This window comes from Macaca fascicularis, chromosome 6, assembly GCF_037993035.2.
Source record: "Macaca fascicularis isolate 582-1 chromosome 6, T2T-MFA8v1.1".
Taxonomy (NCBI): Eukaryota; Metazoa; Chordata; class Mammalia; order Primates; family Cercopithecidae; genus Macaca; species Macaca fascicularis.
Genome location: NC_088380.1, coordinates 67,963,426 through 67,977,526, shown reverse-complemented (window position 1 = coordinate 67,977,526; position 14,101 = coordinate 67,963,426). Strand labels below are relative to the sequence as shown.

At 38.0% G+C, this 14,101-nt stretch overlaps 1 protein-coding gene and 1 non-coding gene across 18 annotated transcripts in view; both read right to left on the bottom strand.

Annotated features, from left to right (window-relative positions):
• The window catches only part of IPO11 (importin 11), a 230,651-nt gene that overhangs the window by 189,843 nt on the left and 26,707 nt on the right, over positions 1-14,101 (bottom strand). For all 17 annotated transcript variants that reach the window (XR_012413694.1, XR_012413693.1, XR_012413695.1 and 14 more), the window contains 3 exons: positions 12,617-12,760; positions 9,238-9,338; positions 1,758-1,830 (listed from right to left, as the gene is read on the bottom strand). Coding sequence is in view for 14 of the 17 variants with exons in the window: in XM_073993507.1 (XP_073849608.1) it covers positions 1,758-1,830; positions 9,238-9,338; positions 12,617-12,760 (318 nt within the window). In the remaining 3 variants the exon portion in view is untranslated. The remainder of the gene's footprint in view (positions 1-1,757; positions 1,831-9,237; positions 9,339-12,616; positions 12,761-14,101) is intronic.
• Positions 9,042-9,149, bottom strand: LOC123574241 (U6 spliceosomal RNA). The gene has a single exon (XR_006699128.2). It is a non-coding gene; the product is annotated as a U6 spliceosomal RNA (small nuclear RNA).

The following is a 14,101-nucleotide window of genomic DNA, read 5'->3' as shown; positions in this document are numbered from 1 at the left end:
GATATGAAAACCTAGATGTCTTCCTTTAAATAGCCAGACCCTAAAAATGCATGCCAATGCCACCTTTCTCACTAAATTTTTATTGTTTGGGAAACAGCTACTATTGCTCATTTCCAAAACTGCTATGTTGACAAGTATGATATAATTTTTTACACTAATATTTTTAAGTTTCTCAGTTTTAATTTATAACACAGTAAATATCAACAGATATAACTCCTTTAGGTCTTCCATTTTAGCAGTATAATGAGATCCTGTGACCACAAAGTTTAAGAATCCTGACCTAAAAGTAGAAAGAAACATCAAATATTGGGCATTTAAATAATGATATTTCTACACACCATTGTTTCCCAAATGCTAGCTGAAAGAACAATTAGGCAGTTGTTCATCGATCAGTAACACAAACCCCTCCCTAATCACCTCCTGCCCCATTAAAGGTAACTCTGTTTTTCTCCATTATCCTTTAGCTCCTTTGTAAAGAAAGAGCAAAGAACTGAGATCATTTAAACAGGTCAAAATAAAATTGTATTGGAAATATTGCCAAATACAATTGTGCTTTAATAGCTCAATTTAAAAAAGCAAGCATAACCAAGTATTATCTCGAAAAAACTTAAGAATTATTGTACCTATAAGCAAAACTTATTTTATTCTTAGAAGACAAACCTCAATATGTAAAAAAAAGATAAAACTGTACATAATTTACTATCTAGCTGCCACAGAATAGTAGGAATTGAAAATGTGATGGATACAACCAATAGAAAAAAACCTAAAGCCATTCTGTAGTTTTTTTTTAAAAAAGTGGTGGGGGCCGGCCAGGCACAGTGGTTCACGCCTATATTCCCAGCACTTTGGGTGGTCGAGGCGGATGGATCACGAGGTCAGATCGAGACCATCCTGGCTAACACGATGAAACCCCATCTCCACTAAAAATACAAAAAATTAGCCAGGCATGGTGGTAAGCACCTGTAGTCCCAGCTACTCCAGAGGCTCAGGCAGGACAAAGGCGTGAACCTGGGAGGCAGAGCTTGCAGTGACCTGAGATTGCGCCACTGCACTCCAGCCTGGGCAACAGAGCGAGACTCTGTCTAAAAAAATAAAAAAATAAGGCGGGGGGGAAGATAATCTAAAAATTACAATCATTAAAATTAATTCTTGTGCAGTAAGACTACAAATATAGCCATGTATCACTAAACAACAGAGATATATTCTGAGAAATGTGTCATTAGGCAATTCTGTGGTTGTGTGAATATCACAGAATGTATAGTAATTGTAAGACTAGCAGCAGCGCAATAGGTTTGTTTACACCAACATCACCACCAATTAATGAGTAATACATTGCACTACAGTATTAGGACAGCTATGATGTCAATGGGTGAGAAGAACTTTTCAGTTCCATTATAATCCTATGGGACCACGATTATATATGCAGTCCACTGTTGCCCAAAACAACAGTAGGCATCACATGACTATATAGAGAGATTTGCTTTAAACACAGGCTCATAAAATGAGAAAGCTGGAAAGTATACAAATATACCTTAAAATGACTTCTGGGCTTTAAATAATTAATAACCAAATCTAATCAAAACTACTCGAAGCTACAAATAGATCTCAAAATGTAAAAAAAAGTAAAAACATCACAAATGAAAATAGTGTAATAGTGATATTTTTATTTATTTTTCATTTTAATGCCAGAATATAAAATTAGTTTGGAAAAGCAGAAGAAATTAAAAGAAAAATTAGCATTCATTTTTCTCACTAACCTGGTTTATTGGTTCATTGAAGTTGGTGATAAGCCCTGCACGCAGAGTAGTTTTCTCCTCCTCTGACAGAGCACTGTAAAAAAAAATATTGATTATGCAAAAGAATGCCACCTAATAAAAAATGTAGGTAAGCACTACTGTAAATTTTAATAATAAAAAGTCTTTCAAACATGTGTCTCTGATTGGTTTTTGTAAATAAAAAGGATTATTTCCATTACTTGTACATCAGCACTACTATGAACTTTAACAATAAAAAGTCTTCTAAACAACTGTCCCTGATTGGTTCTGGGAAATGAACAAGATTATTTCTATTACTCGTACAATGGCACATCAGATAAGTTGGAAGCATAAAATTCCTTCACGATTGAATAAATGGGAAGCACCACACAGTAAGCAAGAGTAAATAAGACAAATCCAGGTAATTAATATATTTGATGTTCACTTTTATTGATGTAAAAATAGCCTACAAAACAAAAAGATGGCTACAAAAAATCTATACAAGTAAATATTGCCATTTCATCGGCTTCTTTCATAAAATCTGTGTGAGATTATTCTATGGGGCAAGAGATTCAGAATCGGAGAATATTTGGGATGGGCGACTTATGAGAAATCAACTAGCTTAAACCTTTCATTTTAAACATCTCCAAAAAGAATAAACACAACACTAATAATTTCGACTGCATATGAGAAAGGAAAACAGAAAGGTATTGGACAGGAAACGGAGAACACTACTATGTAAGACTGAATACATACGTATGAATGTGTTGTTAATTTTAAAATGAAGGCCAGGCACAGTGGCTCAGGCCTGTAATACCAGCACTTTGGGGAGGCCAATGCAGAAGGATGGCTCGAGCCCAAGAGGTCAAGGCTGCAGTGAGAGATGATTGCACCACTGCACTCCAGCCTGGGCAACAGAACAAGACCCTGTCTCTTAAATATTTTTTTGAATAGAAAATGTACATTAGATTTTAATGCCTCATTTTAAGGTTTTCCATTCTGGGTATCAGAATTAAATTAATTAAATTAAATTAAAGCACACAACAACAATAGCATTAAAAACAGGAGGGATTAGACAGAATTAACATATTACTACAAGGTTCTGGCATTAACTAGAAAAAGTAAAGCGCCAGCCATGGTGGCTCATGCCTGTAATCCCAATCCTATGGGAAGCTGAGATAGAAGAATTGTTTGGGGCCAGGAGTTCAAAATAAGCCTGGGCAACATAGCAAGATCTCATTTCTACAAAATATTAAAACTAAAAAAAATTAGCAGAACATGGCGGTATACACCTGTAGTCTGAGGTACTTAGGAGGCTGAGATAGGAGGCTTTCTTGAGCCCAGGAGGTGGAGGCTGCAGTGAGTTATGATTGTGCCACTGCATTCCAGCCTGGGCAACAGAGCAAGACCCTGTCTCTCAAAAAAAAAGGTAAGGTACTAATACAAGGATATCAAGGGTCCATGTTACAATCACTTAAATAATGAAAACATACTAAATGTTTTAGAGTAAAACTGAGTAATAAAAACTGTCTTGAATACAGTTGTCCTCCTTTATTCATAGTTTTACTTTCCATGGTTCCAGTAATCTACCATCAATGAAGTAGATTCAATGAATGGAATGGAAAATTCATAGATTTTGAATAGCGTAGCATCCTGAATAGCATGATGAAATCTCATGCTGTCCTGCCCTGTCTGGCCTGGGATGTAAATTATTCCTTTGTCAAGCACACCCATGCTGTACATGCTACCTGCCCACTAGACATTTAGTAGCTACTTTGTCATCAGACTGAAAAAAAAAAAACCTACTAAATACAGGACTTAGGACTATCTGCAGTTTCAGGCATCCACTGGGAGTCTTGGAACCTATCACCTACAGATAAGGAGGAACTACTGTAATCCAAAGGAAAGCAAGAAAGAAAAAAGGGAACAGATATCAAGACATACAGAAAACAAAGTGTGAGGCTGGACACAGTAGTTTACACCTGTAAGCCCTGCACTCTGGAAGGCCGAGGCAGGAAGATCACTTGAGGCCAGGAGTTCAAGACCAGCCTGGACAACACAGTGAAACCCTGTCTCTACTAAAAACACAAAATTTAGCTGGGCATGGTGGCACATGCTTGTAATCTCAGCTACTCGGGAAGCTGAGGCATGAGAACTGCTTGAACCTGGGAGGCAGAGGCTGCAGTGAGCTGAGATGGTGTCGCTGTATTCCATCCAGCCTGGACAACAGAACAAGACTCTGTCTCAAAAAAAGAAAAGAAAAAGAAAAAGAACAAAGTGTGGGCAGATTTAATCCCAATATATTAGTAATTACATTAAGTATAAATGGGCATAATACTAAAATTAAAAGACATTTATGATAAAATTGGATGAAAAAACAAATCCAAAGCCGAGCATGGTGGCTCATGCCTATAATCCCAACACTTTGGGAGGCCAAGAGACTGGGACTGCTTGAGCTCAGGAGTTCGAGACCAGCCTGATCAACTTGGTGAAACCCTGTCTCTACCAAAAATACAAAAATTAGCCAGGCATGGTGGCACGCACCTGTGGTCCCAGCTACTCCAGAGGCTGAAGTGGGAGGATCACTGGAGCCTGTGAAGTCAAGGTTGCAGTGAGCCATGATGGCACCACTGCACCCCAGTCTAGGTGACAGAGCAAGACCCTGTCTCAAAAAAAAAAAAAAAAAAAAAGAGAGAGAAAAAAGAAAGGGTACAATCACGATGCAATGGAGAAAGAACACATGTCCCTACTTCACATGAGCACCTTGTACAAAAATAAACTCCAGATAGATCATACAACTAAAATAGAAAAGGAAAACAAAGCTTTCAGTAGAAAACAGTATTTTCATGACCACCGGCTGAGCAAAAAATTCATAAATAGGCTGGGAGCACTGGTTCACACCTGTAAATTCCAGCATTTCGGAAGGCCAAGGTGGGAGGGTCACTTCAGTCAGGAGTTCAAGACTAGCCTGGGCAACCTGGCAAGACCCCATCTCTACAAAAACTGTTTTAAAATTAGGCACTGGTGGCACGCGCCTGTAGTCACAGCTACTCAGGAGGCTGAGGCAGCAGGACGGCTTGAGCCCAGGAGTTAGAGGTTACACTGAGCTATGATTGCATCACTGCACTCTAGCCTGGGCAACAGAATAAGACCCTGTCTTCTTTAAAAAAAAAAATTATTAAAAAAACTACAACCCAAAAGAAATAATCATAGAAAGGTAATTAAATTAAACTTCATTAAAATTAAGGGCTTCTGAAGAAAGTGAAAAGGCAAGTCACAAAGTTGATTTTTTTTTTTTTTTTTTGCAGACAGAGTCTCGCTCTGTTGACCAGGCTGGAAAACAGTGGCATGATCTCAGCTCACTGCAACCTCCGCCTCCCAGGTTCGAGAGATTCTGCTGCCTCAGCCTGTTCAGTAGCTGGGACTACAGATGTGCGCCACTATGTCCAGCTAGTTTTTGTATTTTTAGTAGACATGGAGTTTCATCATGTCGGCCAGGCTGGTCTCGAACTCCTGACCTCAGGTGACCTGCCCACCTAGGCCTCTCAAAGTGCTGGGATTACAGGCGTGAGCAGCTGCACCTAGCCTAGAAGATATTTGTAATACATACATTTGACAAAGGACTTGTATCCAAAATAAAAGTCCCATAAATCAATAAGATAATCCAATTTTTTAAACGTTCAAATAACAGACTCTTCACAATAGAGGATATCCCAATGACCAACAAGTACATTTAAAAAGTACTGATCATTAAAGACAATGCAAACTAAAATTACGAAGCCCACCAGAAAGACTAAAATGAAAGATCAGACCAAGTGCAGATAAGAATGCAGAGCAAATACTAACACTCGTATGTTGCTGTGGCAGTGCAATCTGATACAACCAGCCTAGAAAATTAACAATATCTACTAAAGTTGAACACACATCTGACTATAAATGGTAATAAAATGCACATGTCTGTAAAAGTTTCTAGAATGCTGTAAGTGTTCTATCTAGCTCCAAGTGGCAGTTACACAGGTGTCTTTGCATTATAAACATTCAAACTACACCCTTTACTTGTGCACTGTTTAAAGTATATTATATATTACACTTCAAAGAAAGTATTTTAAAATCTTAATGACTTACTCAAAGTTAATAAATGAGAAAACAAGATTAACATAAACATTCAGGTCATTAAAAATATCTCTCTAATCCTTTTATGATTGTGCTATACTTTCCAACTTTAATAGTTCCCTTCTACTATCAAACCCGACATAATGTTTTCTCCTACAATATTTTGCTTTACACTTGTAATTGAACTTTTCTTCTATGCCAAGGAGCCAGGTTCATCAGTTTGCATAACTCTAACTACAATAAAAGTGTATAACGGCCCAGGCGTGGTGGCTCACGCCTGTAATCCCAGCACTTTCGGAGGCTGAGGCGGGTGGATCACGAGGTCAGGAGATCGAGACCATCCTGGCTAACACAGTGAAACCCCGTCTCTACTAAAAATACAAAAAATTAGCCAGGTGTGGTGGCGGGCGCCTGTAGTCCCAGCTACTCAGGAGGCTGAGGCAGGAGAATGGCGTGAACCCAGGAGGCGGAGCTTGCAGTGAGCCAAGATTGTGCCACTGCACTCCAGCCTGGGCGACAGAGTGAGACTCCATCTCAACAACAACAACAACAACAAAAAGTGTATAATGACTAGCTATCAAAATAGATCATGCAAAAAAATACACAGATGCTCCTGACTTACGATGGGGTTACCTCCTGATAAACCCACAGTAAATAAAAAATACTGTAAGTCAAAGATTTATTTTATATCTAACCTACTGAACATCGTATCTTAGCCTAACCTACCTCAAACATGCTCAGAACACTTACATTAGCCTACGGCCGGGCAAAAGCATCCAACACAAAGCCTATTTTATAATAAAGTAGTAAATATCTCATGTTAATTTATTGAACACTGTACTGAAAATGAAAAATACTGTACTGAAAGTGAAAAACAGAATGGTTGTATGGGCACTTGAAGTACAGTTTCTACTGAATACATACATACTGCTTTTGCATCATGGTGAAGTAAAAAAAAAAAAACATTAAATCAAACCACCGTAAGTCAGGGATTGTATATATATTAAAGAAATAAGCCATTAACCTGAAGAAAATTCACATCTTTAACAATTCTCTAATAATAATTTACATTCCACCTTTAATTTTATGCATGTTATCATTAGATGAATCCAAACTATGTTCCAAGCAGAAATTGGATAGTATTTAATTAATTAGGACCCAGATAAATTGCAATGTATATGGTAATGGTAACAAGCTTGTTAGTTAATTCTCATTCTGTGAAAACGGTTAAGAGTAGGATCTATACAAAATGAAACAGGTAAGTACAGAAACAAGCATATTTTTAAAAAGTCTCAAGTTTATAAGTTCAATTACTAATCTGCCACCCATGCTCCCCCTTTCTAAATACATTCATCTCCTTTTCAGCTTTTATCTCAATATATACTAAAAGAGACAGCTTGGGATTTAACTATCAAATACTGCATAAATTCTCTCATAACTTTTTAAATTTAAGCAAAAGTCCAGGTTCTAATTCATTATGTAAAAGTGAAGCCTGAAATATTTAATAATTTACTTTACCTTCAAAATAATCATTTTTTATATATATATATTTCTAAGTATGTTCATATATATATACACACACACACACACACACCTCTCTCTCTCTCTCTCTCTCTCTCTCTTTCCGTCTGTCTGTCTTTTGAGATATAGTCTCACTCTGTCGCCCAGGCTGGAGTGCAGTGGCACATTCTTGGCTCACTGCAACCTCTACCTCCTGGGTTCAAGTGATTCTCCTGTGTCACCCTCCCCAGCAACTGGGATTACAGGCATCCATCACCACACCTGGCTAATTTTTGTATTTTTAGTAGGGGTGGGGTTTCACCATGTTGGCCAGGCTAGTCTCAAACTCGTGACCTCAAGTGATCTGCCCACCTCGACCTCCTAAAGTGCTGGGATTACAGGAGTGAGCCACTGTGACCAGCCAAGACAATCATTTATAACTATATCCTTTATATAACCAGTAAAACAAAATGAATCTTAAGAGACATGCAAAATTTAATTGGACAAAGCAGTAGAAAAGTGCTGCTGGGCCACTGCCTATAAACCAATAATGCACACTTTCTCATCACCTCCTACCAAATTTCTCCCCGAAATTATGAATTAATCCTATCTAAAGAATTAATCCGGCCGGGCACAGTGGCACACGCCTATAATCCCAGCACTTTGGGAGGTCGAGGCAGGCGGATCACAAGGTCAGGAGATCGAGACCATCCTGGCTAACATGGTGAAACCTCGGCGCTGCTAAAAATATAAAAAATTAGCCAGATGCTGTGGCAGGCACCTATAGCCCCAGCTACTCGGAAGGCTGAGGCAGGAGAATGGTGTGAACCCGGGAGGCGGAGCTTGCAGTGAGCCGAGATCGCACCATTGCACTCTAACCTGGGCGACAGAGCAAGACTCTGTCTCAAAAAAAAAAAAAAGAAGACATGTTTGCTTTAAATCTTAATATAGTATCCTAAGCGCAGCCTGAAAATATTCTTCTTGTTCCCAATATTATTCAAGGACATGTTTTATATGCATTTTGAAGTATTCAGACTGAGAAAAGCCTTATGGCTTTAAGAATTTACAGAGCTATAGTGCCATCTACTGGAAAACACAGATTATGATGCTTCTTAGGCAAAATTCAGTACCGTATTTTGTATCAAACTAATCCCAGGGTCATGTCTACAATGATTTTCCACTGATTATATAACATGTAAAATTAACTACTAAGAGAAATCTGTTAACAAGGTACATAAAACAGTTATAACTGAATACTAATGTGATTACAAATGTATACTAATCCATTCCCACCACAGAGAAAGAATGCATAAGACTCAGAAATTACACCCAGCTGGTTCAGAGTTGACCCGGGATTTCCTTCTGAATGGCTTTTTTCCCCAAATCCTAACCTTACATTTCTGTTTCTTTTTTCTTGAGATGGGATCTCTCCATGTTGCCCAGGCTGGTCTCAAACTCCTGGGCTCAAGCAATCCTCCTGCCTCAGCCTTTTAACATGCGTAGGACTAAAAATAAGGGCTTTTGTTCAACATGACTCACTCAGCATGATCCTTGCAAGCAGAGGGCCAACATGACACACTCACACACACACACCCAAAACCATGAAGAAAACAATAATATAGCTGTTGATTTGTCATTAACTAAATAGAACATTTATTCAGTAAACACTTTTTTGGCATTTTTTTAAATATCAAACACTTCACAAATCATCCTTGCACAGAGACCATGCTAATCTCTATATTGCTCCAATTTTAGTTATATGTGCTGCAGAAGTGCTAACACATTTTTTTACATAAACAAGTACATTCTTACACCTTCCTGAATTTGGGAAGGATTACACCCAAGGAATAGAGGAAGTGATGGAACTTACTGAGGTGCTACACGTCTCCAGTAGCGATCAATTCCATGTTTAAAATACAGTACAGCAAGCCACCTTACATTTATATCCAAAGTGTGGTTTGTGAAAATATTCTATCAATAAAAAACATAATATTAGAATTAGCATGGAATAAGTAAAAAGTATAATTAATGTACCCATAATAAAGTATGAACAGGTCTTTTTTTTTTTTTTTTTTTTTTTTTTGAGACAGAGTTTGGCTCTTGTCTCCCAGGCTGGAGTGCAATGACACGATCTTGGCTCACTGCAACCTCCGCCTCCCAGGTTCAAGCGATTCTCCTGCCTCCGCCTCCCAAGTAGCTGGGGTTACAGGTGCCTGCCACCAAGCCCAGCTGATACTTTGTATTTTTTTTTTTTTTTTGTAAAGACAGGGTTTCACCATGTTGGCCAGGCTAGTCTCAACCTCCTGACCTCAGGTGATCCACTCGCCTGGGCCTCCCAAAGTGCTGGGATTATAGGCATGAACCACCACGCCTGGCCTGGACAGATCTTTTAATTAAATTTGTTTACATTCTATCACTACATATATCATATCCACATTTATGAAGTATATACAGTTCTACAATTAATGTCAGAAAGTATACCTGCTCAGTTGTATGTTAACTGTTTAAGCTGAGTAACAGACATGCAGAGAGTAATTGTACTATTCTGCTTTTAGGTGTGTTTGAAAATTCCGCTAGTAAAAAAATTAAATTCAGAAAAAGCAAACCTAATTATTTTTCAAATGAAAACCATAGCCCCACACATATTCAATAAAATATATAACTTCCAAATTAGAAAAAGTAGGCCCACTACAGCACAGATTCAAAGATTCTAAGCAATCAAGTCCCCAGGGTTGTTAATACATGCTATGAAATAAAACTATTTCATAGTATCCTCCTTATCAAAACAATTATGCTTGTAAATAAGCTTGATAAAGCTGTGCATGGTGGCTCACGCCTGTAATTCCAGCACTTTGGGAGGTTGAGGCAGGCGAATCACGAGATCACGAGATCGAGACCATCCTGGCCAACATGGTGAAACCCCAATTCTACTAAAAATACAAAAATTAGCTGGGCATGGTGGTGCATGCCTCTAATCCCAGCTACTCAGGAGGCCAAGGCAGGAGAATCACTTGAACCAGGGAAGTGGACGTTGCAGTGAGCTGAGATCACACCACTACGCAACAACATCCTGGTGACAGCGAGACTCTGTCTCAAAAAAAAAAAAAAAAAAGTTTGATAGCAGAACACTTTTAAGAGACACAAAGCGGCCGGGCGTGGTGGTTCACACTTGTAATCCATACACTTTGGGAGGCTGAGACAGGTGAATCACCTTGAGGTCAGGAGTTCGAGACCAGCCTGGCCAACATGATGAAACCCCGTCTCTACTAAAAATACAAAAAAATTAGCTGGGCGTGGTGGTGCACACCTGTAATCCCAGCTACTCAGTAGACTGAGGCAGGAGAGTTGTTTGAATCCAGGAGGCGGAGGTTGCAGTGAGCTGAGATCACGCCACTGCACTCAGCCTGGGCAACAAGAGCAAAACTCTGTCTCAAAAAAAAAAAAAAAAAAAAAAGGAGCTGGGCACAGTGGCTCACGCCTGTAATAGCAACACTTTGGGAGGCCGAGAAGGGCAGATCACCTGAGGTCAAGAGTTTGAGACCAGCCTGACCAACATGGAGAAACCCTGTTTCTATAAAAATACAAAAATTAGCCAGGCATGGTGGCACATGCCTGTAATCCCAGCTACTTGGGAGGCTGAGGCAGGAGAATCGCTTGAACCCGGGAGGGAGAGGATGCAGCGAGCTGAGATCACACCATTGCACTCCATCCTGGGCAACAAGAGTGAAACTCTGTCTCAAAAAAAAAAAAAAAAAAAGACAGATAAAACTACATGTGATGTGAATAATCTCAACTCAAAATTAACCATTACTCCAAAAAAGTATTCATTATGTTAATCCAAATAATAATAATGTTATAATTATACTATGTCTCAGACCAAAAATAACTCAAATTCCCAGAGGTGACCTCTCAAACCTTGTATAGGAAAATCTCAAAGCCAAAAATGACGTGGAAGTATGTCCTTTGCTATAGAAAAACATTTATAAGTTTTTGTGTTTTTTTTGAGATGGAGTCTCGCTCCCGTTGCACAGACTGGAGTGCAGTGGCGCAATCTTGGCTCACTGCAACCTCCACCTCCCAGGTTCAATCAATTCTCCTTCCTCAACCTCCCAAATAGCTGGGATTACAGGGATGCGCCACCACGTCTGGCTAATTTTTGTATTTTTAGCCAAGACGGGTTTTGCCATGTTGGCCAGGCTGATCTTGAACGCCTGATCTCAGGTGATCCACCCACCTTGGCCTCCCAAAGTGCTAAGATTACATAAAGAATAAGATGTTTTCTTTACTATCTTTTAAAATCAGTATTTTTTTTTTTTTTTTACCATTCTGTTACTGAGCCAAACAGCCAACTTTTTTGTTATATTCAGAATAACAAGTCTGACTTTAAACAATTTCCCTTACAGTCACGACCAATATCTTCTTCAATTTAACAAACAACTCAAACTTTTTTAGCCAACAAGTTAAAATATATATGACAACTACTACCACTTATTTTATTTTGCAAGATATAATAAACAATTTTGCTCTGATTCTATGACCCGGTCACAAATAATGAGTCAATTTTTAACCCAAGTGGGAGCTTTGTTGCCCTGACCAGAAGCTAAGCCTCAAACACTAATCAGAATTCTCAATTTCTTAGAAAAAAAGTATAAGGAAGGTCTTCAACACAAAAATACTTCATTCTGGCATTGAGAAAATAATTTTGATTAATTAGTCAAAAACTTTAAACTCCAACAAAGGTTTGTTTAAAGCGCATATTGTTAATTAATTATACTACTTCCTATTACACCCAAGAAAGCATCAGATGTGTCAAGAGAAGGAAATTTTTAGATGAGAAAAGAAAACATTTTAAAGTGAAATACACAGTACACCTGACACTGATGCTGCAATGTGGAGACCTGAACAACTATGACAACATAAATTACCTGGGGTAGGGATAAAGACAAAACATGAAAGAGTGCCACCTCCAGTCCTGATGGTAGATACTTTCAACATACTAAAACTGAAAATCATCACGGTTTTGCCTTCTGAGCAGATGCTACACATACCTTGCTTATTTTTATATTTATCAATAAATATTTCTTTAACACCCTTAAGAAGCCATAAAGTAATAAAATAATGGCAAAGGCATCAGCAGCCAAACATTTGAATCTATTTCACTAAACTACCAATAAGACTAGGTTTTTAAAACAAATTAATGTTGTCTCATTTTATTAAAAAGAAAAGCAAACAATTTTAGAACAACTTACCAGCAACACTGAATAGAAACCTGGCTGTGTCTCCCACTGCTTCAGCTGCTCCTCGGCTGGTTTTAACACAGCAGTATCCTGACTGGTGGCCTGTGTTAAGACCTGAAGAACAACAGTGCTGGCACTATTGAGATCCATGGAAACCTGGCAATGATAAGTTAACATACTTGAATGTGTATATTACAATAAAAAATTAACACTAAAATAAATGGAGACAAAAAGCTTTCATGTACTGAATTACTCCTATTCATCTACTCCTTCATGTTCTGCCTTTCTATCTTTTCTAAGTATATCCACACTCTTCCTTAAAATTCATAATCAAATTATTTTTGCTTAAATCAATTTATTCTTAAAGGAAACTCTCTTTCATTGTTCTATAAATGGAAGATAATAAATTGAGGGAGGGGGGACACACACACAAACTTCAAAGTTTCTAAATTCTAAGTAAGTACCATTATGTGCCCAAGACTAAGCATAATGCCTTCTGTCTTCGTTTTAAAAAGGAGACTAATAAGTGTTATAAAAGTATTAAACCATGTAGCAAGTAGCACCTAACTTTATCCTTGATAAAATCAGAAGGAACAAAAGAAAACCGAAAGAGTTGCTTTGACTCATTTGTAAAGTACTCTCCAACATCATCTTACATGCCACCAGTGGTACACGTCCAAATCATTTTAAGAAACACGCAAAATGAAATGCTATGGAGAAAAAAGCCAAACTGACCTATTAAACAAAAATCTAAAACCTAAGTCAGAAAGGATCTTAAGGGCTGGGTCATCTAATCCTATACCACGTAGCTGAAGCCATTCAACAAACACACAATTTCTTGAATTTGTTGAATTATCCAGGCTTCTGTTTCTAATCACCCCCAAAATTGTATACACAATTCTATACTTAGCAAGTATGTATAGTTATTCACAATATACACGTACAAAACATAAGGATTAAAACTGAAAGCTGAAAATGCTGACAGAAAATAAATCGTTCTCAGTGCAGGGGTGACAGGGAATAGCTTTGTACTGTATGATATAGCTTAGTGATAATGGCTAACTCTATGACTGAAGAATTTTCCAAACAGTAAAAGTCTGAAAGTTATTAGCCTATAAAGAATATAGCCAAAGCAAATGGATTTCTTTGTTAAAATAATTATAATTAAATTGCAGTGAAATGGCAAAATCCCAAATGCTGATTCAACAAGAAATCTGACCTAGATTATCTTTTAGGGAAAATTAACCATTTCAAAACCTATGTAAGTAAAGCAGGGCTAATCAAAACCACAAAAATTTCACTGTACCATCTTAAGAAGGGTCCAATAACTAGAATCTGAAAAATACCAACAGTTAGTAATAGAGTTGCATTAAGATTTGATTTCATTTTGATTTAGTTTTTGAGACGGAGTCTCACTCTATCACCCAAACTGGAGTGCAATAGCACACAACCTCAAACTCACTCCACCTCCCAGGTTCAAGTGATTCTCTGGTCTCA